Source organism: Protomyctophum parallelum (genome assembly GCF_964188405.1).
Source record: "Protomyctophum parallelum genome assembly, chromosome: 9".
NCBI classification, from domain to species: domain Eukaryota; kingdom Metazoa; phylum Chordata; class Actinopteri; order Myctophiformes; family Myctophidae; genus Protomyctophum; species Protomyctophum parallelum.
Window position 1 is genome coordinate 17,197,806 of NC_139706.1, and position 24,494 is coordinate 17,222,299.

Consider the following 24,494-nt stretch of genomic DNA (forward strand, 5'->3'; position numbering starts at 1 on the left):
GAAATTGGTTTAGAGAAATGTAAAGTGATCTCATCCGCTTCTCTACCCGATACTGTTCACACTGCTCTCCATATTTAAGTCACTTTAATCCTCTCTTCTCACGTACACTCCTGTCTGTATTTAATCTATCATGTTATTTAAATCCACTGTTTGTTAAGGGATTTCCCCACAACCAGTTGGACTGGTGTGCGACAGCAGGGCATACTGTATACTATAGGCACGCCATACTGAATGATTGATTGAATACTTTATTAAAACACTTTGACTTCTATTTACGAGTTGCTCGAGTTAATTAATCGTAGAACACTTTCCCTGCAATTCGCGAGTTGCCCGACTTATGTTTTCATTGTTCAATCCACGTTTCTTTTTTTAAGTCATACGGGCAGATCCACCGGACAGAATGGGATATGAGACGCGTTTTGATGACGCCGTCGCAAAAAGGACCATCACTCCGGTGTGCAAAGGGATAAAGAGAAATTGTGTCCCCATTGTTTACAATGGGAAACCTGCCTAGCAGCGTGCGGCTGCCCCGTCCGGTCTGTTGTTGTGGTCGGCACTTTGGAATATCTTTCAACACTACAACAAGCGATTACACTGTTTTAAAAGTGGATTTTCACGACATAGGCAGTCTAGCCTGAAAGACGGCCGTAAATTGTCGGCATTCAAGCTGTTGACACTTTGCATGGACAAGCAAAGAGAGTCTGCTAAAAGGATGAATGCAAGAAAGCCTTTTGGCTTTGTTTCCATTGGGGTTCTCATGTACTCGATTCATCGAAAACATTATAATGGCAGACAAATATACACAATACTATGCAAAAGCATAATATAAACCAGTAAGAAACAAGAAGGAAGGGACAAAAACAAATTAACAAACATACAAAAGAATATCTACACTACAGTAACCAACTCGGGGGGTACATGGGTATCAATGAGGTGTAGTGTATGTTGTAGACCAGGCCCATTGCGACTCTACTCTGTCTTCTACCCTGAGCCATCCTACACCCACAAAATGTAGCAGGGGTTAAATGGGTTCTAGATGGAAGGCAAAGCAGTAGTCTGACCAGTTTGTATTAACATACAGTAGTACCGGTGCCGGTCTGCGGGCCATGTCCGGGGATTCCAAGTTTTCCCATGGCTCAGTGGTCCAGGCACCTTGGCTGGTAATCCAGTCTGGCAGTGTGCCGCGGGTTCGACTCCCAATCCCGACGGCCTTTACTGCATGTCTTCCCCCCCCCACCCCCCCCCCCATTTTCCTGTCAGCCTACTGTCTGTCCCTCCATAAAAAATATAAAATAAAGGCGAAAGCCACAAAAAAAAAGAAGTAAAATGGCCTTGACTGCCAGTCAACTGCTGTGTTTTGATGCACGAATACCACGCAAGACAACCGCTCCTCAAAGTATGAGAACGGAATTTGAGGATGAAATGTGTGGATGGAATGCGTCCACAGATATTGCACGCTGTGATTGGCTGGAAGGTGTGTCATTCTGAGCATCGCATAACCATAACGGGTGTGACACATGAGCCAATAGTTGCAGAGAGGGGGAGGGGGGAGAGAGTGTGGGTGGGAGGAAGAGAGGAATATAAGGGGGGAGAGAGGGGGCAACTCACATGCTCTGGAAGTCTGGATATGTCATATCCCCGAACGGGTATGTGCTAGTGATATTAAACAATATAACGATTATTGCCTCGATGACGATGATTAATGGACGGTTCTTTCAAAAAAGCGCAGATTCACTATTTTTCTACGCCACCATATGTACAACGAATAATACAGGGTCAAGCAGTTAATCAGACTAATCAATTTAGTTGATTAGATATATTTTAAAACGGTATTGGCTAAATATTGGTTTTGATGTATTTTCGGTTAATTGGAAGGTGGTTAACATTGGGACTGAAAAGGGGCATGGACAGAAGAGAGTTATATGGACAGGGTTGATTATGTCTGGGAGGTTGAGCGGTACCATTTTGCTCAGCAGAGGAAAAGTCAGCTAGGGCTTGCCTACCAGTGTTGATTTTGTTGACTAAAACTAAGACGAAAAATGTTCATCGACTACCTTTTTTCACTGAGGAAAACTAAATGGAAACTAAATTAAAACTAAGCTATGATGACTAAAACTAAGACTAAATATACTGACAATTTCGTCAACAAATAAAAACTAGAGTAAAATGTTAGGAAGGGACTAGTGGACAAGAGATCCAGTATAAGTCATTTTACAATTAGTTGCATGCTGAAAATAGTAGCGCTACAAGCCCACAACGTGCCGCGCTGCGACGCGTTGTGAGCTTGTAGATCAGCTATTTTCAGCAAGTGAAAAAAACAGTCATTATACGACGGCATCAAGGCCCGCCAAAACACGTTTTAGTCGACTAAATCAACTGTAGATTTAGTCGACAAAAATGTTATTATACACTAAAACATTCCAGGTGACTAAGATGTGACTGAAACTAAAGCTAAAAATCTAAATTTGCTGCCAAAAACAACACTGTTGCCTACATTGACAACACCCCCTATGTTTGGACCATTTTCCACTGGTCATGGGCAGAACAAGCGGTCCCTACGATAACACCAAAACAAAGGCTCAGATCTGCCCTTTCTGTTGCCTGTACAAGACCTGACAAAATACTGACAGAAGATGTTCCTAGCTGCTCTCTGCCAGTGCCAACTAACTACAGAGGTGGAGACTGAGTACGCAGAGCTTTACAAGCCTATTTGGGGGATTCCAGCTTTGATGTTAATAATTGCCCTGAAGCCGCAGTAAACAAAACTAGTTCCTACTATAGATTTAGCTGTAAATAGTTGTAGAGAGCCATAACTGGTCTAGCCGTTAAAAGGGACACTTCACCCTTTTTGCAACCAGATCTTATTTAAAGAGGAAGTGCCACAATTTTTGTATTTTTCCAGTTTTTCATGGTCTATGAGGTGACAGTAGTACTTAATTAGCACCCTGGAGTCGTTTTTATGTGCAATGGTGTATTAACTTTGTATTTAGGGTTTCTTTCTGGAGGCTGAACCCTTGACAGTCAAACGGGCCAATGAAATAAACAGTAATATAGTGACATCACACTATCAGCCCCTCCCCTAACCCCTATCAGAGTTATAATGAGACCCCTTTATCATACAACTACAGCTGTGGGTGTGGCTTCAGTTCAGGTGGATTAGAGTATATATGAATAGAGACGTCACCCGGAGGAAACCCTGAGGCGAAATGGACAGAGTGGCTGAATTTGGTATTGCAGCGCTGGGCCAAACACATGAACGCGCTGGTCCGTGGACTATCATTGCGCATATTCATGATGACACGTGAACGCTGTTTCAGTGCAATGATAGTCAACGGCCAGCACGTTTATGAGTTTGACCCAATCAATCCCAGAATGCACTCTGTTCCTGTTTAATCGCCTCATGCGCTTTTGAGCAACTTAATGCAAGTGGATGGGAGGAGAAATCCGGTGCCGTCTCTATTCATATTGTGGAGTCTCACCACGGCACCACCCAGCTAATGGGTGCGTTCCCATGGCAACCAGCCAAACACCGGCCTCGCCAACGCGGAAGACGGCTAGGTCCGCCCACGGACGCGTCATACAGGCCGTCTATTACCCCTACCGTCTGTGCCTAATGCGGCCACCGCCCGCATTAGTGATCAGCGACAGCCGCGACCTGTCAGCCGGACACATATAAAGGACACTCGAACTTAGCTGTGACACTGGCTGGTTCACCCAAGACGCTCGGGCAGTGTGTCTACATATTGGTTCTGGATGGTAAGTCCCCACACCTCTCTATATTGATTCCCCGCTGTTAGTAAAAACACACTGCTTGATTGTTTGTACCACAACTCACTCGTGCCTTGCACTCCGTCATATCAGGCTTGTAGGAGTGGGGCTGAAAGCACACGACGGAGCGTGTGCCCCCCATAACCGGTGACGAGTGGAAACACTGCACTTACCTGGAAACCCACCTGGCTCGGTTCGAGACGAGGAGGAGAAGGGAACCTCGTATCTCCTGGCAGTCCACTGCACCTTACGGTCGTAAGGAAAACGTTCTCTCATTATCACACGTTTTGTTTAAGAAGAGGCACTCTCCCAGACGGTTGAGAAGCTAAGGATAAAAAAAGACTGTTCTGTTCCACCTTCAACCTGTGAAAGAAGACAGGACCCCTCCGTTTATATGAACCCCCGAAAGACTTTAAGTTGACTAGAACCCGTGAAAGAAGACCGATTGTTTTTTTTAAGAAGAGACACTATTCTGTTAAGTAACTCCTTTGCTGCTGCTATAGCAGGGAGCTGGCCCTCACGGTTAGAGAACTGAATATAAATACTTTACCTGAGTCGGCCGAACCTAAGGGGTCCTATGCTACATACTCACCCGGTCCCGAATAAAGTATTCCTACTCTGATTACTTACCTTCTTGTATCCGAGTACTTTTACTCAAAATGTACTCTTTCGATCCCTGTGGACAGAGAAACCTACATAAGTACCGGTACTTACCGACCTCCGGGGAGCCTCCTGGCGCCCCCTGGAACCTGGAAAGAAAGAAGGAGAAAGTTAGACAGTACTACAGTTGGTAGATAGCCCTCCGACTTCAGCTTCAACTCGCCAACATGCCACCTCCAGAAGTTCTCTGATGACTCCTCCATTGTGGGCTGCATCACTGAGGACAATGACGGGGAGTACAGGAGCGTGGTGGAGAACTTCATCGGCTGGGCAGAACAGAACCACCTGCTGCTGAACATCAAGAAAACCAAAGAGCTGGTGTTCGACGCCAGGCGGAGCAAGAGGAGGACCCCAGTACCCATCACCATCCAGGGAGAGGAGGTAGAGATTGTGGACTCCTACAAGTTTCTGGGTGTCCTGCACCTGAACAAGGACCTGGACTGGAGAGACAACACAGAGGCTGTCTACAAGAAGGGACAGAGCAGACTGTACCTCCTGAGGAGGCTCAAGTCCTTTGGGGTGTGTAGCAGACTACTGGTGATGTTCTACCAGTCTGTTGTGGCCAGCGTGCTCTTCTATGCAGTGATATGCTGGGGAGGGGCATCAAGGCCGGTGAGCTCAACAGGCTCAATAAAAAGGCCAGCTCTGTTGTTGGCCTCCGAATGGAGAGCCTGCAGTCAGTCGCGGAGAGGAGGATCGGGGTTAAACTGGACTCCATGCTGGCAAATCACTCCCACCCCTTAAATGAAGTGCTGCGGGATAGGACGAGCACCTTCAGCCGTAGGCTCACACTCCCCCTGATGCGCACGGAACGCTACAGACTCTCTTTCATGCCAACTGCCATCAGACTTTTTAATGCAAATTCATAAGAACCCCCCCCCCCCCCAAAATAGCATATGGTCCTTGGTTGTCTGGTCTTGTGTGATATGTCATTTGTGTCTGTTCTGTGTTGCTCTGTCTGTCCAGTAGTTTTTAGCTTTTTAGTTTCTATGCACTTTATGCTGTTGTAACACTTCAATTTCCCCTCTGGGATTAATAAAGTATATCTCATCTCTCTCATCTCATCTCAGCCCAGACGGGAGCCTGAGGCCCCAACTAGCTACTGTCTCCGACCTATGAACTCATGCTAACGCCCTCCTCTCGTCCTCTGCAGTGGGGAACCTTCCTGAAGACGTCAGACTACGTGAAAGAAAGTTAATGCATGAATAACTCTTATGTAAAGTTACTTTTATTTTCCTTTGTGTGAAATAAAACGAGGGATGCCACCGTGTGTCAAACCCTTGATACTGCATCCGATTCTTGAATCCCATACGACCTCCCACAATATATACTCTAAGATCACCACCCACCAGGCAAACCAAGCATACTTAATAAACTGGTGGGCGTGCCCACATAAAACAACATTTTAACAAATACTGTACACTGTTTTGAAAAAAATATACCTCCTTATATAGCAATAAGACTTGATGATCATGTTTTAGGGTGGAATAAAATCACGGCACTCCATCTTTAAATTATGTTTTGGAGACAAGAAACACTTTCCTGGGGGTTTTTATGTGGGTGATATGTGTTTTTAGATATTTCACTATTTCAAAGTATCTATACATACACACAGCGTTGTGTCATCAGGGGCGTCAATATAGCTGGGGGGTGGAGCGGGGGTAAAGTTCAGAGTTCTCCCAACCGGAATAAACAGTGGGTTGTCAGGTTTTCAAACGCAGATGCTTTAAAATACTACTAATTTAAAAGTAGGCGTCATGGCTTGCCAGATCACAGGCACAGACCCGTTTTGCCACTCGACAAGGAACGCTACTTTAGAAAATGAAACAAGCTGAGTCCGATTGGAATGTTTTCCTTGAATGCTGGACATGATCCAACACAACACAATGGCCTGATATATTTGCATGGTAAGAGACACTTTTCTACAGATATGATCACTGAAACTCATCATAATATATATTTTAAAAAGCCATTCATTCATCAATGATGTACTTATGTTTATAGAACACGTTTTAGTGAATTCCAAGTAGGCTACCGACACCATTCGTTTGGAAGTGGGGTATTATTATGCATGAGTTTATACACAAGCCAAACTAAGCCAAACGAAACCATAGCGATTTCAAAAGTACAGAAAATACAGTTTAAAGCATGGCTTAATGGCAATGAATACGAGCTAAAGCAGTGTGTAAATCGCACTTTGCCAAACGATAATGGCTCCGTGCCAAGTCCCAACTGTGTCTAAAGTACATAAACTACAATGTGTTCTATAAACATTTGATGACTTAATGGCTGTTGGTTTTTGATGTTACGTTTAAGTTTAATTGATCATATCTATAGAGTGTCTCTACTGCGCCTCGGTAACACAATGTTTTGTAACATGGAGGGAGAGGGAGATCACATGGAGACTAGGAAAACAGATCTCCGATTTCGGTGATGCTTGCTTCAGTTGCTTGTGCAATTTGACGCATGCAATAAAGTATAAAGAGATAAGGATAATCTGACTATGAACCACTTGAACCCCAGGTCCCCAGCATAAACCAAATATCTACAAACTCACAACGCGTCGCAATGTGCTGTGAGCTCATGGTAGCCCTGGCTACCATGAGCCCAGTGTTTTACGCACATAGTTCAGATTACAACTATAAAGTGCTCACCCCAGGGCCATGGATGTTACAATTCTGCTAGGGCGGGTACAAGTACCGGTATCTTCCGTATTGTTCAATAAAAAGCAAAGTTTAATCAGTTTATGGCCATGTGCTTTCAACTATGCGCCCCCATCGGTTGGTGCATGCGGATACATTATAACTCTGATAAAATGGCCACCGATGAACAATGCGGAAGATACGGGAACTTCTAACCACATCCGTGGCTCTGGGGGGAGCCACGGATGTATGTAGACGTTAACGTTGTAAATGGGAAAAGTGCGTAAAACAGGTTGAAGTTCCACCATGACAGACCAGGCCATGTGAACCATGGCTAAATGGTCTCGTTACGTATACTTAACAATAAGTCAACTTTCCGAGGGCGACTGAACGATTGCGTTCCAGATGTCCTTCTGATGGATTTGTCTTGGTTGTCAATATTTCTATCATCCAACAAATCCAACAAATGGACCTACAGCCGTTTGTTCTGCCTTAGGGCCGATTCATACTCCTATTTTACCGCTGCTTCGGTGCTGTAGTGCCGAAATGATTTCGGCTCGTCAGAAGTTTTCAGTAGCACCGAAGAGCCGACTTTAGGACGGTATCCGCCCCCCTGAACCTCAAATGACGTCAAATTGTAGGCTCTACAGCGCCGAACCGACTTTTATTCGGCTCTAAAATAGGAGTATGAATCGGCCCTTAGTTGATTGACATTGTGTCCAAATGATCCGCCCCGGAAATGTCATCTCTGATGCATGCGTCTCTTCCTGTGCCAATACCCTGTGTGTAGCAACAATGAATCGGTGATCAGGTTCCTTTCATGTCGAATGCGACACACAGGGGCCGTTGCGTCCATATAGGCCACATCTAGGTCTAGGGTGGGGAGTTAGTAGAGGAGGCACAAACGTGGCAAGGATTTTATTTTTCTTCAGGGGATAGCGCACGGGAACGGGCACGAGAATTCTCGTGCCCGTTCCCGCCCGCCCCGTTTAGATGCGCTTCCCCCGGGCCCGGCCTCCGCTGCAGTGTTGTTTTCGTTGACTAAAACAAGACAAAAAATGGACTTCTACTACATGGAAACTAAATGAAAACTAAGCTATGATGACTAAATATGTTGACAATTTTATCAACAGATAAAAACTAGAGTAAAATGTTAGGAAGGGACTAGTGGACAAGAGATATAGTATAAGTAAAAGTCATGTTACACTTGGTTGCATGCTGAAAATAGCAGATCTACAAGCTCACAACGCGTCGTGAGCTTGTAGATCGGCTACTAACACATTTTAGTCGACTAAATCAACTGTAGATTTAGTCGACTAAAATCTTATGACATTTAGTTGACTAAAACTAGACTAACACTAATCCATTCCAGGTGACTAAAATGTGACAAAAACTACAGTAAGTGAAAACTATTCAAGAGACTATGACTAAAACTAAAATAGAAACGTGCTGCCAAAAACAACACTGCTCCGCTGCTCCTGAAGCAGAAGCCGCCTTGGGGGAGGGAGGGCCGCCCGGGCGCCACCATGTTTTGGCCAGCACGATTGCCCCCAGCTGCCACTCAAAGTGGTTACTGGCCAATCACAGCACGTCCTTTACTCGTACTAGTATTGACTCGCAAAACATGTCTAAAATACCAAAATGATCAGGCTGTGAGTACAAAAAGAAGCGGAAATTGAAAGAGCAAACACTTGAAAAACAGAGGGGTTCATTTTTAAAGTATGTGAGACCGGGAGGATGAGAAGGAGACGTCTCAAAGAACCGCTGGTCCGTCACAGTGACTTTGTCTCCTCCACAACAACATGTTGCACAGCGAGAAGGATGCATGGTTACTGATCACCATCCTGTCCGTCACAATCTCTGCCTGCTTTATTATTTGCTCTGGTTTTATTTTCTATGGTTGTTGTGTTGTCGAGTTGCTGTGTGTGTGTGTGTGTGTGTGTGTGTGTGTGTGTGTGTGTGTGTGTGTGTGTGTGTGTGTGTGTGTGTGTGTGTGTGTGTGTGTGTGTGTGTGTGTGTGTGTGTGTGTGTCTGTGTGTGTGTGTGTGTGTGTGTGTGTGTGTGTGTGTGTGTGTGTGTGTGTGTGTGTGTCTGTGTGTGTCTGTGTGTGTGTGTGTGTGTGTGTGTGTGTGTGTGTGTGTGTGTGTGTGTGTGTGTGTGTGTGTGTGTGTGTGTGGTTACACTCATCATTTCATTGCTGACTTTTCCATGGCCTTTGTGTGTTTATTGACAACAATACAATGTGGTAGCGAGAGTAGAGACTGAACTAGTTTTTAATTTAGTTTGAGGCTGGACTGATTAATATAGCTTAAATATATGGATCTATCATGGTATGGACATTATTGCTGGTTCGTTTTGTGTCCCGCTCTGTGCAAAGAAAATTACGCAAGTCAGTAAGGGCGGATCGGTGGGATGCGGCCTAGGGCGCCAATTCCCTAAGCGCCGCCCGCTGCTGGCAACACAACAAACTACAACAAACAAAAGCTGCACAGTATAATGGTGGAAAGGTTCTCAACAGTTGTCATCACTGCTGGACTGGAAGGATGGTAGTTCGGGAACCGTATGAGGAACCATGTGGAATCTCGGTATAGTCACCTGAACATGCTCCTACTCCATTTGAATTTAAGAGCTGCGACGTTGAGAAAACAAAGATGAACCGTGATGATTCAAACAAGTGACTGTTACACACTGCCAACGTTGAGTGCAAAACATGGAGGAGGCTCACGACTGGGATGATTTTCGTGTGGATTGCATTCATTCAGCATTGTGCAATACCGGTCACACCACCACCACAAAAAAGTTCCTGGAACTTGCATTCAGTATCTGTTCAAGAGCTGCGACAAAATATAGTTACAGGAACTAACAGCCTCCGGCCACCCCGAAGATGACCTCCTGCAAAAGCCTCCTTGAGTGACGAGGAAGTTGATTCTACTTCTACTAGCCTTCATCCAAAAGTGTCTGCTCTGCTTTCTGTGCGGAAACACCCGACATATGGAGCAACATTCCGCTGTCTGCCTCACCATTACAACATGCAGCACCATTTCACAGATATCAGTTGACACACAGGCCTTCAGGAACTACTACTGAGACAAACATGACAGTACCCCAATTGGTGCATCTTCAACCACACAAGTGAGCACACACAAAAACACGGTGTGTACCTCACCAGTAATACGTTCATGGTTGTAAATGTATACTGACCTAGTGTTCCAGGTTAATTTTACAGTTGAAAAGCCGCTCTTGGTTCCACGCATTCTTTTACTACCCTCATTTTCACGTCCTCATGCTGGAGAACTAAACAGTTCAGATGCTCTTAAGAACAAATAAACAAGGCGCTATTCTACATTAAATCACTAATGATGTCAAAGGTTCTTGATTGGAAAATGAAAGTGATATCGCACCAACTCTTCAAACCAGTTATTCCTGATCACCTTCTCATGCAGCGCTGCATGAGAAGGTGAGAAGGAGGTATTAAGGGAGGTATAATCCAGCTCAGGGAACGGATTGCATTTTGTGTTCAATTATTCCATTATACGCTCAATTACCTCCCTTTGCTTCTGACAGTAGGGCATGTTGCCCGTTGCAAAGTACATAATTAATATTATGATTTATTTTACATACAATTTGTTTTATGTCAAATACAAGACACAAAACAACAATACGAGACATCAAATGACAGAAAAGTAAGCTTATAAGCAGGCAATATGAGTCCAAAAGTGAAAGATGCACGGTTGCACCATAGCAGCTAGATAGTTGAGAACATACACTCAACTAATGTCAAGCACCGGCAGGAATGGCATCCCCCCAATATTATTAATACTTATCTACAGCGTGTGCTACCTCCATATGATATGGTTGTTGATTGTGTGAAGTCACATAAAGCAGACAGACAGACAGACAGACAGACAGACAGACAGACAGACAGACAGACAGGACACCGACCTGTATGAGTTGTGGCTTGAAATTGTTTGTGCGGAGCCAGTCTGTCAGTCGAGGGTAGTCATCCAGGGCTTCTGTCCTTTCCCTTTCTGGGATCCTGTGTTTACACTGAAGCTGCTTACAGATGTACGTAGTCAGTTTCTCCTATAGGGGGAGACATAACGCATGTACGCATGCACGCACAGACACACACACACACACACACACACACACACACACACACACACACACACACACACGATAAGCTGATCCGACTGTCATAAGGTAGTAAATAAATTATACAACTTCTAGTACGTACTATTATATCACGTAGAACCAAATTACACATCAGGAATTAATTCAGCTATTCTATTGTTATTTTACTGATGTGGTATTTGTTCTGTTCAAACTGCAAATAAATCCATTATTATTGTTGTTGTTGTTGATTTTATAGTCTTCAGATTTGTACCAATGAATGTTTAATTTCTATTTGCACTTAAGACGAATTGTACAGGACACAATTAACACACAAGCAATCTATTTAAAGGGGGTGTAATATGTCATGCATGTTCGAATGCCACCGCCCCCTGTCAAAAATAGCTAAAATTGCTAAAACGAAAGAAAGCAGAAAATGAAAGAAAAGAAAATACACTAATCTGAACCTTGGTTGAAAAAAATAAAATAAAAGAGTTGAGAAGTGAGACTATGAATATGAGGAAATTCCCTTGAGGTTGACCTGACCACGCTGAGAAATGGAAAGACAGACACAAAGGTATAGACAAATGTGAAGTCAATAATAAGGTTCGTTCTAACGTTGTTCCTCTCAGTGAGATGCAGAACAGTTGGTCTATTCAACAGGTGCATGAACTATAAGCAATCCATAGAAACCCCCTCATCATCCAGTGGTAGAACGTTTTAAAAAGTAACACAGGAAAGAAAGTCTTATGAAAAGGTTCTCTAACATCCAGAGAGCACATAGACATGTTTACAAATAGTTGCTTATCCCTTGGGAGTGGGACCTTTCTTTTGACAAAGGCATTTTCAATGTAAAAAGGTGTCGAATGACACTTCTTTCAATTGAAATGACTGTAAATCACTTCCTTGGCCTAGGGTCAGTCACAGTCAGTGCCAAGCTTGCCATCAGGACAGGTATATCGTTTGTGACAGTCGGTCCCAAGGGGGGAAGGGGGGGGGGGGGGCGTGCATGCACCGTAGGCTGCATGCAAAGACAGCACGAACAATGCCACTCCATGTGTGGCCATCTGTGGACTAGTCTAATGTTACCCAGCCATGGGCGTTTACGAACAAATGAAAAGGCTTATAAAACTGAGCGTCCATAACTACATTGGGGTGCGCACACACACGCACACACACACACACACACACACACACACACACAGTCACACACACACACACACACCTTGCCATTTCAGCAACAAACCATCTAAATATTCAGCTCTTGACCTATCCACAACGCAGCACAACATCTCATCTTCTACGTCAGCACTAGACAGAAGGTCAGCCAGCACTCATCTGGAGTGGGGTTTAATCAGCCCTCCCCTCACAGCTGACAGTCTGCTCTATAAATAGCCTTCTTTACATTCAGAGGAACACCAAGCCTGGAGGCTTTTTCTCACGGGGGCGTCGGCCTCACCAAACCTGCCATGGCAACCCCCAGTGCCATGGAAACCCAACCCTTGTGTAAGCCGATGGTGGATTCTGATGACATCAGCGGCTGGGCAGAATGATGGGATCATGCTATGGGGCTCATGCTGCCATGCAAACATATACTGTTTGTTTTTCTTTCTTTTTTACGGCGTGACACCTACACATGCAGGGTTTATCAACAACTTAAATCCTGTTTCAAAATTAGTAAGGCAAGCAAATGTACAAGCTCTAAAGGCACCACGATGCGCCACCCTATGAGCTTGCTCTATTGCTGTGTTCACTCATTCTTAGAAGAAAATATATGAATGTTACATTCAATTTTTCAAATAGAATCTAAGCTCTTTTCCAGTGTAAAGTGTTTTACCCTCAACATCTTATTTATAAGATGGAGTTTCTATTGTACATGACCATTAAAGCCAATACAACTATGTCTGCGTATACATGCAAGTATCAATAACAAAACATATGGCATTAATATTTATTTAATTTGAGTTTAAAAGAGTACTGTTCCTTTTAGACTGACAAACGTGTAGCTATTCTTTAATCAAATGTATGCAATCAGAATAAAAGTAAATGTACCATGGGTGGCTTTAATTCATTTCATTTAGTTTATCTTTTATTTGAATAGCAGTCTCATAGGACAAAATGAAATAAATAATGTATTTTGTCTTTTTTGTTGGTTAGAACATGTCTAAAATAACCAACAATATATTTTTAAGATGATAGCTAAATAAGTGCCATAATCCGATGAATCGATTTATCGGCCAATGAATCGATTATGAAAATAATCGTTAGTTGCAGCTCGACCCTTTGTTTGGTACACACTGGTCTAGAGAAGGTCTGTGCAATGCATGTGTCTCTCTAGTGTCCAGGGCTAATCTTGCAAACCATTGGACTGATCAACAAATATCTTGAGCACACTGCCAGCAGGCCATCGAAGTAAATAAATAAAAAAAATTCACATCATTTCACAATTATAATTTTTTAAGTCCAGAGACTCGCGTCTCCTCAGGAGACCTGGCTCAGATCTGAACCCCTTTGATTTGGCTTTAGGAACCTGTTGCGACCGCATGCCCTTGCTGTCGTCAACGACTTATTATGGTCAGGTGTGTGTACTGATACGACTGAGACATCAGCACACCCTTGAGACTGTTCCCCTTTTGACAAATGACACCTTTTACACCACAGTCAAACTGATCTTTGTCTGTGCTCTCTGCAGCAGAAACTGTTTAATAAATACCATGAAGGGTTTGAGGGAGTCGTGAAAATATACCGGTACACATGTTTAGAGAAATCAACAATCCAACATTGCAAGGTAAGGGAAAAAACCCTTACAACTTGTGTTAGTGAACACTGGGCAGAGTTTGACTGTCACTGAAACAAAACACAACAAACCATATTCCAATGTAAAAATAAATGTACAAAATTATTATTAGATGGTTGGTTGTACAGAATGTCAATTTTGAATGTTTTTTTATAACCAAAGCTTCTTACCCAAAATCTCCCATAGTTTTTTTACGTTCTGTTTATTTGATTTTAGTTTCATAGATGACACCTCTTCCATTAATACCAATACATTTTTGTTGTTGGTCTCTGTACCACTATCAGACGGTGAATTGCATTTTATATCGACAAAAATATTGTCTCTCACCAAATGCAACTTCTTTGACTTCTAATGACCTATGAATATAAAGCAGTAATCCTCAAAAAATATACGTCAAATAAACAAAACAGAAAAATGTTGTCTACTTCTCTGCTTTCAGAATAATCTAGCCTTCAAATTGTTCAATGTTTTAGTGGTTTGCTATTAGTTTTGAAGTGGATTTTGTTCATCTTCAAGTTGGAAACTATTGAATAGTGACTGGAAATGCATTCAAAGGGAATTACTGCGCCGTCCTCAATTCCTTATGGCTCCATTAAGGCCCCGGGGAGCCTATGTGGAGCACATAAAAAATTCAACAGTATGCCTCCATATCTGTGGGAAAGCCACAGTAGAAGACAGCGTCCCGTGCCCTGAGCTTCGCCTCTCTTATCACAAAATGGCCAAAAGGTGAGTTGACGCACTTTAGATGCATTTGGGCACTTGGATGAAAACAGCAGGGTGTTAGCTTGCACTGTACAAGGTCCAGGCCTGTTACGCTGCGGTGCTCCCCTGGTTATTCAGCGTCTATCGCTGTCCACATCTCCCTGGGCTCTGTTACACGACTACTGGGACTCAGAGAGATGGCCTGGGGCTGGTGTGTGTGTGTTGGGGGGGGGGGGCACAGGGAGGGGACCGATAGCAGATATCTGTAACAGAGCCCACCTGCTTTGCTTAAGTGTGTGTGCGTGTGTGTATTGTGTGTATATTGTGTCTTGCATGACAGCGTCCCGAGGGAACAGTCTTTTCTTACTACTCTTACATGCAGAGGCAGAGAACGGTATGCAGCCCTGCTCCGTGGAGGCTTCTGTAGGATTTAGCGCTCTTATCGTGCAAAAGATTACCCACACTGGCCAAACGCACACCACTCAGTAAGGTCACACTCCCAAACACAGACATTGGCTTGCACGTGCCATCTAGAATTGACCTCAAAAGGATAATTTGCCTCAGGAGGGCTGGATGTGAATGTGGAAGGATGTGAATGTGTGAAACCCCATGTGGAAATATAGCATTGTGGTTGACTCAAACAATGTCATTTACACAGGGTGGTATGGTGTAAGTCAACATAATTCCAAATTAAAAGGTACAATGGATACTAGTAGACACAGGGTGGTATAGCAGAGGCTTTGTGTCATTTGCAAGGCACCTTTGGGAACGTAGTGGCCACTTAAGATCATTTGTCTATCATATCAACATTTATTTTGAATAAAAACATTGGACACTATTTTGATCCGTTTCACTGAAGAGAATTTAACCTGGCTTTGAGGAAGGTTACCTTCTGTGAAACAATGAACAATAGTAATCATCACAGTGGCTGACACTATATACTGTAGTAATCACAGGGTAAGTAGATCTGGATGATAGATCTTCAGAACAGCAGTGTTGTTTTCGTCGACTAAAACTATGACAAAAAATGTTTGTCGACTACCTTTTTCCACTGACGAAAACTGAATAAAAACTAAATGAAAACGACTAAAACTAAAAATAAATATATTGACAATTTTGTCAACAAATAAAAACTAGACTAAAATGTTAGGAAGGGACTAGTGGACAAGAGATCCAGTATAAATCATTTTATAATGACTTCTACTGATGACTTATGTAGATCTGCTATAATGACTTATAGCCGATCTGCAAGCTCACAACACTAAAATCTTATGATATTTAGTCGACTAAAATTAGACTAACACTAAAACATTCCAGGTGACTAAAATGTGACTGAAACTAAATGAAAACTATTCAAGAGACTATGACTAAAACTAAGATAACCTCCAAAAAGGGCAGAAGGGGGAGGAGAGGCCAACGGAGGAGGACAGAGATGATGGGAGGGAGAGAAAGACAGCAAGGTGTTGAAACACCGCTTGCCGTGTTGTGAAACCACAAGGGGCTTTCCTGTCGGCAGCAGTCGATATCTTCTGCAGACCTGCATGCCCCTTTGTTCTGTCTGACATGCTTGAAAAACTGCAAAGCTGTGTGAAGTTGTAGTGTGTGTTTTTCAAACTAGACAAACTAGAAGATGCAAAGATTTGCCAGGATTGTATATTGCATGTCTGCTACTCTTTCACTATAATAGAATCAAGAATTTGAACTAAAGTCAGATCAAGGAAAATCTACAGTATACTTGAGTTCATTTTGTACTTTTATTTACCTTATTACCTACAATTTTATGACCTAAATGAATAATAATAATAGATTCATTGAATACTTAAAACAAATAATCAACATTTTAATAAATTGATTGTAAAAACAAAAATCACACCCGTGTGAAGTGAGGGGCGCTCTTATCATCGTACATCACCATACATCATCTCATTCCGGCCATTTCACAATCCTCACTTTTGTTTGTGTTCATGTAATATTTGCGTTTACACAAACACTAAAAAATGTCCATTCTTTTTCTTTGGCATTTCATGTTTGTGTTGGGATAACCACTCAAAGCTGCCCATTCATTGTCAATGGCATTTAATGTTCGTGTTGGGACAATGACATGAAACTGGCTATTCATTATCAATGGCATTCAATGTTTGTTAGGATAATGTGTATGTTTACACATACCCTCAAAGCTGGACATAGGAAATACCCATTAGTTGCATCCATAGGCGTCCGTGTTCACAGCCACCTACTGTACTTTGCTAGGGGATCCAATGACGCTTCACTATGGATACCATTCAATCCACATGCATCACAGACGCCCCATGGATACTTCTTTTTCCATGCCTGATACGTAAGCACAGTATTGCTCTGAATGGCAATGTCCACTCCATACTTTATATTTCTTTGGCTTAGGGCTGAAACTATCGATTTTCTCCTTAGCGATGAATTTTTGGTTAAATAGGATAATCAAAAAAAATTGTGTAAGTATTTTAACTTGTTGATACATCAGTGAACATTTCTAAAGAATTAGAGATGTTCCGTTATTGAGTACCGATTCGATACCTATATGTAAGAAAATCACACCCGTGTGAACTGAGTGGTGCAACTCCCCCCCCCCCCCCCCCTCCTCTCCTCTCCTCTCTTCCCCCCTTCTCTCTCTCTCTCTCTCATTAGCAGGCAACAGTGCAGCACTAATACTATCTCTCTCTCTCTGTTTCTGGCACAACAGCGCCCCTACTGGTACTCATAGTCATTGGCTCATTAACCAACGTCACATAGGTGAACACGGACATTGCTGTTCCTTGGAGTGGTTGCACCACTCAAAAAAAGACTTAGTAAAATAATCATGTAACTGGTACAGTAAGAGTATGAAACAGTAGTGCAACATCAACTGAAGCATTCAAAATACAAAGTGAATGTTTAAATGAAATATCATAACGTGATCAATTACATGGTATCGGAATGGCATAGACTGGCATAGCCTACTCGCCGAAAGCTATAGCACTCACCGATAGCTATACAGCTTTTCCGATACTGGTATCGGAACAACAAAAAACTGTTGGTTTTTTTTACTGATATTTTAGACTTTGTTGTACATCGCGCAAAAACAGCTGGAAGCAATGAATACTGGCATTTCTTTCTTTCTTTTTTTAAAGATACTAGACCTGTATGTGCCCGTCGCAGTCGGCCACCGGCCTACTTGGGAACGATGCAACTTGGGAACCTAATGATATATGTTGTCATAGCACCCGTTTTAACTGTCAGCCGGTGTCCCACATGGAGATCTGTTTATATGTACCTGTGTGCCTTTGTGTGAAGATGTGAATGACTGTGAAAAAAGTGTACTTGGCAATCAATTCGGTCCACTGGCAGAGCCTGATTGGTTGAGCCTCAATTGGCTGAGGCAGAGACTGTAAATTGCATAGGTGAAAGGAGTTGGCCTTATTAGGCCCAGCCTGACCAGAGCCTTTTGTGGTGGTTCTGGAGAACCGTGGGTCCGCCCGACTCGATACGGGGCACTGCACTCCCTGCAGGGGTGTGGAACGCATGTGAAGTGGGTGGGGCAAACGGTTGTCGGGTTACGTGCATTACAACCGTACACACATGCACGCAGACAGACAGACACGCAGAGACGTGGCGCATTTATAGTAGGATTGCTAAAAGCTCTCTGCTGAAAAAAGATTGACAGATACCATCTTATCTGGATGTAGCTGTCATACAGATCGGTCCCAGTTCTTCGCGCAATGAATAGAAATGTTTGAAGTCTGACTTATCGATTTGGAACAAATTCCCTTTTCTACTCAAGCTGAAAACATCGGGGACGACAGTGTGGGTTAAATGGCACGCAACATAATGTTACTGCAATTTCTGGTCAGTTATTACTCTTTAGCACAAACAAACACACAAAACCAATACAAATGACACAATCACAACAATCACACGACTGTAGGATTGTTTTGAAGCACTTAACACAACTAGAAAGAGCTATTTCAACTCCGTGAAGCACAGATCTCTGACAGAGGCATGCCCGGCCTTCCCTCCCTCCATCATTGTCTGTGTGGTGCATGTGATGCGTGATGACATTGTTTTGGCGTTGTGTGCATGTATGAAAAGGCACAGTGTGATGATCGTTAATGCCTTGTGTCAATTATGTTTGTACAGTTTCAGACTGAGAACACAAATCACACACACACACACACACACACACACACCAAGAGAGCTAGCTCACTCAGGAGCAAGTACAGCGGCTCTTTTGCGGGGTCGTTACACTAGTACCTCATCCTTTCTGAAGTGCAGCCTCGTGCTTCTGCACATGGCCGGTCCCTCACGTCCCTCAAGCAAGGGCACACTCCACTGGTCCTTGACCACTTCAGACACCAATGTAACGTTTCTCACAGCAAGCTGGGATAGAACCCCGGTCTTCAGCTTGGTCGTTACAATATAGATAACAGAGCTGCGAATACAGCTTTCCACATCAATATCAGTAACTAATGTGCCATCAGTGTTTCATTGAGGGCCACCAGATGATTAACAGTTGTGACTTGTACCAAGCTATATTTTCCCTCATGGAAATGCATAAATCATAATTCCAAGCTAGTTCATCTGTATCTGTAAGCCCCTTTCGGAACCCTCGGTTACCTTTTCTGAATTTTGGACGGCGGTACCCTATAGGGTCCCTTCCTAGTTATTCCACTCTCCATAGGACGCAGCTTTTAAGGATGCCGCAGATTAATCTTTTTTTTTTTAATAGTTAAAATATAGGCAAAATATAGGCATGATATATCGACCTTCATCAGAGTGGAGAATATAAGTATAAATCTAGTTGAGCAAAGCCACTCTTCTCTGCCCCTCTATCTAACAGACACAGTTAACGATCGCTTGTTAAGTGCCTGCCAGACAATCAGATGAAATGAAGGCAGGTGTAGAGTAGAGTGTAGAGTAGACTAGTGAACTGAACATGTTCTCTTTATATCAAGTACTTCATACCAGCCCCTTATGAAACTACTTCTCCCCAAATCCAAATGGATTTCATTTATCATCCTGAATGGCACTGAGAAGATCTCCACAAAGGTTTACTCATCAAAACTGCTTATAAAGCTGTAACCATCAAAGCATGCACTCAACATATACTGTAATGGTTATGTGACCATGGCATGTGCATAATATAAAATCTTAAAAGTTTTATCTGATATTGATGGGGGGGGGGGGGGGTCGATTAATCGATTATTAATCGGCAGAGCTGTCGACTATTCGATTTGGCTGATGGTCACTTTGTGGCATCCCTAGCAGCTTTACCACTGACTGTTCACCAAGACCCGCGTGGTCGCTTGAGTGTTGATGAAATGTTTCAAAGATGCATAAAGTTGCAGTAGGAGACCGCGTAAACGTGTGCGAAGCGGCGTTGCCGTTAAGTATTGAAGTTTGAAGTTTTGGCTTCTCTGAAATTCTCTCTTCCTCACGTCCCATGTCCCGCCTCCCACGACACAACAGCATTAAAATCAGCCAGCATATACGTGGTTGGCCAATCAGAGGCAGTATAAGACGTGCCGTCGTGCAGCTAGCCAGTCTCGTTGCGGGAGGCAGGACATGGGAAGTGAGGAAGAGAGAATTTCGTCCCAGAACCGCTCAGACACACAGGGCTGACCAATGCACAATAGCATCAACTTGCCCACTGTGAGCTTCTCACTTACGGGTCGAAGTTGATATTGTGGGGTGTTGTTAGGCAACAACACCCCCGGTGTTAGGTGTGTGATATCTTTTTATGGATTTACCAACAGCAGGATGCATCCACCACATTGTTCCATCCACCGTACACAGGCTGTTGAGAGTCATTGTTCCATGTACAGTATTAATTTGTGACAGTTTAATTAACTTTTATTTCGGCTGTTGTCAAAAGGGAGGCCGACATCTCCTTGTGCTGTAGGGAGTGCCGAGCCTGCATGAATGCTCTGTCTCCGTCTGTTCTTCTCCCTCATTTTATTTTTATTTTATTCTTCCTCTTCAAATAACAGCATTTTTCTGACTGCTACAAGAGGGTACAGCCTGCTGCGCCTGTTTTGCGGGTTTCTCTCTGCAGTAATAGTTTGTGGCTGAAGTGTTGCCGGTGATGCTGCAACATTTATGCAGCGCTGCCTGCTAGCCTCATGCTGTCCGTAGGTGCGCACGATATGCACATTTTCAGTGCAGAAAGTCCTCTAGTCCTGAAACCGTCGCGGCTGAGATTATTAAGTCCCAAATAGATATTTCATAGTCCCCGTGAAGTAGGGACCCCCTTAGTCTGGAACCCTGACTACAGTGACTAGTATAGTGACATTCACGACACATCCATAGAATTGTTTACTCTGGTGAACTGTCAGTGACCTTCTCCAGTATCTACAACAGATACACGGGCACAAGACTGCACACGTGCACGTAGACTAGGCATTGGTGCCTTGTTATTAGTTGACACGTAGCTGTAAAAATGCATGACATCTTATTATCTCCTGGGGCAGATGAGGACACAGCCACAGCGAGAGTTTACAGAACATCGCTGGAACTCAAGGCTCTCCACTGCCCCAATGACATATTAGAGGACCATAATCATAGATAGGTCTTGTCACACATCTCCTATATCCAATGTAAACACAACCCAGTGTAAACACAAGCCTGGCCGTAGAAACCCGACTCCATGCACTGCACTCAGCTCTGACCGGCCAACAGACAGCCCTATTGTAGGTTGAAGAGTGGAGACAGTGAGAGACAGACAGGCAAAACAGGAGGAAGAGACGCGAGGGTCCGTCAAGCAGTTCCAGGCCTCTGCTTTTGTTCCAAACGGCATTGACTGACAGCTACCCCGATCCAACTGGAGCATGTACTACTACTGTACCCTTTGACCTTCCATGCTTTTCCAGTGGGTAACAAGAGACACCAAAACACAAACCTATAGTTCAACCTCCTCCACCTCCTCCTCATCCTTTCCTCCACTGTTTGTACGTCATTTGATTTTCTTGCTTAACAGGCCACACTGAGAATGCGTGGGAGGGAAGACTAAATTTAGCCTCCCCTGCCAGAGAGATGTACACAACAAGGGTTCTGCTGCACTCCTTCCCATTATCCAGGGAACAACCTCAGCAGACCACAGAGATTGTTATGATGCCTGTTCGCATGCATCATCCCCTTGTGAAAGAGATGGACAAATGAAGGTTCCACCAAGTCTCCAAAAATAGCATAGTGTGTGCACTGCGATGTGTGTGTGTGTGTGTGTGTGTGTGTGTGTGTGTGTGTGTGTGTGTGTGTGTGTGTGTGTGTGTGTGTGTGTGTGTGTGTGTGTGTGTGTGTGTGTGTGTGTGTGTGTGTGTGTGTGTGTGTGTGTGTGTGTGTGTGTGTGTGGTGCCCGGCATGAAGTCATTAGGATTAGCAGCCGATTCGACCGATATGCCAATAGAATATATAGGCATATGGAGATCTGCTTATCCAGAATTGTATATGGGCTGTTATGGCAATATTGGACTGTCAAATACTGATTGTATGGGTGCAATTATTTCATTATTCCATTCTATCTGTAACTTTTTAGAAGGAGTTAGTTCCTTTCGTTAAAGGGATCATGAACACCTTGCCCTGAAGGCCTGCCTTTGATTGAATGCACCCTTTGATCAAGCTATATGTAAAAGAAAGGCGATGCCACATGCGCTGGTCCTGCCTAGGACAGAGAGGTATGAAGACACTGATAAAAGATGTGAGAGGGACTTCTTTTAGGAGAGCTTGGGAGTGACACGACAGTGAGAGGAGCACTGAAAGTTCAGTTCAGGGAGCGTGCAGGCCCTCTGGGGCTTTAGGAACAGGACATTCAGGAGAAATAGGCTTGTTTTTTATGCTGTTGGATTCCACAACGTCAGCTTCACCTCGAATGGATATATTATTTTTGAGGGGCGCTAGCCCCTCCAACGTCTGGCTTACAGAAATGATGTCATATGGCAGTCTATGGACTTTTAATGACGGAGAAAGGAGAAATTAGGTCAAATGTCCGCCAAATAGTACGTACATTTTGTCCCCACACGTCTCAAATTGTGCCATTGACAAAGGAGAAATTAGGTTAAATGTCCACCAAATATGACGTAAATCTTGTCCCCACACGTCTCATATTTGCCATTGACAATGAAAGGAGAAATTCGGTCCGGAAGTTACATGAATACAAAGCAGTGAATGGAGCAAGCTGGCCCAGCTCATAACAAACATTATTTATGAACCATTGAGACATTTGTCATATAATCGGTTCAGGAATATAAAAAAATACATATCGTAGTTTGTTTTCTAATCACTAGCAATGGGATGCAGGCAAACAGACACATTAACTATAGGTGTGGCATACATTTCCAATTTGCATCGTTTACCGGGTACTAGTAGGCCAGTATATGTCTAGTAAATCATAATTCCATTCACTATAATACACGGTTCATCTTAACCTTAACCCACCGTTACCTGTGCCCCCCTTTTCTAGAACAACAATAATGTATATATTTATAGGCTATCACATATTTAGGTGCGTCATGCATGCCTGCATTTGGAATGTATCATTGAGGTACCACTTGTTGCTCAAGCATTAACATAGCCTGGCTAATAAGCCAGACTAGCATTAACAGGTAACATTGAATTTGTTAAAATAAAACCCAATTAAGTTACCAACTTCTGAGGTAAGTGTAGAGCTATTTAGACTGATATAGGTTTGATTTAGCCATGACAAAATGCTTTGTTACTATAAAGAAGCCATGAAAAAATACTTCTTATTGTTTTGCCACTATAGATGCTTTGGTTGTTTTTTTTTTTCCATTTGTTCCGTTACAGGAAGTTTGTCATTTACGTCAAGAAACAATTAAAGGTCTGGATTTCTATTGCACCTTGGACTAAAAGTTGTAATAAAATATTATTGTAGCCTATTACTGCATATAACTGCTTTTTGGTTCATATAACACAAATTATCATCTCTTTCCCAATCCCCATGCTATCTTTTATTGGCATTGTATTTACCTCTAAAGTGCGTATCTCCTGCTGGGTGAGGTCGTTAGATGCCGCGCATTTGGTCCTGAGTCCTGTCAAACTGGAGATGGAAATGTCGATCATGTTCTGGATGAGTTCACACTGATGTAGTGCCTCTTCCAAGGCATTTCCACCACTGTCAGCTCGAGGTTGTCTGTCTTCACTGCGCTGGACCATCGTGCCTCCTTTACCTGCTGGCAGTGGCACACTATCCATTCCTCGACATTGGCACGGCTTGAATCTTAAACATTAAAACAGAAAGAAGGATGGACACAATGTTTCTAACTAAATTCACGTTAATAACGTCAGAGTTTGTGTGACAAATTCATGTTTCCGTCTCCTCCAGCGTGTCGCCTGAAAGTCTGTTATGAGCCCGTCAAGGAGTTCCGTGTTTTGTGTTGCCTTTACGGACACACACTTACTAGTTGCTGTTAAGTTTGACAGCGACAACCAGCTGAGTATCAAGGATGCTACTGACGTTCGGCTGCGCTGCATTGTGGGAGATGTAGGCCTAGTATGCATATTTTTACCTCGGGGTTTTTTGGGGGCAGTTGTTGATAACTTTTGCAATTTTTTACAGCCTACAGAAGCTCCCACTTCACTTATAAGTTTACTTGATGCTGATGGCTCAATTGGCAGTTTTCTCAAAAGATAATTTGAAATTTCATTAAAGTTTTGTGGAATTTTAACATATGGATAATGGATCTATGTAGAAATAGTCCTACTGTGTGTGTGTGTGTGTGTGTGTGTGTGTGTGTGTGTGTGTGTGTGTGTGTGTGTGTGTGTGTGTGTGTGTGTGTGTGTGTGTGTGT

The 24,494-nt window shown here is 43.3% G+C and overlaps 1 protein-coding gene across 2 annotated transcripts in view; it reads right to left on the reverse strand.

Moving 5' to 3' along the window:
- Positions 1–24,081, reverse strand: part of LOC310864963 (kinase suppressor of Ras 1-like) — a 60,801-nt gene extending 36,720 nt beyond the window's left edge. For both annotated transcript variants that reach the window (XM_083773850.1, XM_083773849.1), the window contains exons 1-2: positions 23,674–24,081; positions 11,013–11,153 (exon numbers count right to left, since the gene is read on the reverse strand). In XM_083773850.1, coding sequence (XP_083629976.1) covers positions 11,013–11,153; positions 23,674–23,898 — 366 coding nt within the window. In that variant the 5' untranslated portion in view covers positions 23,899–24,081. The remainder of the gene's footprint in view (positions 1–11,012; positions 11,154–23,673) is intronic.
- Positions 24,082–24,494: the final 413 nt, after the last annotated feature.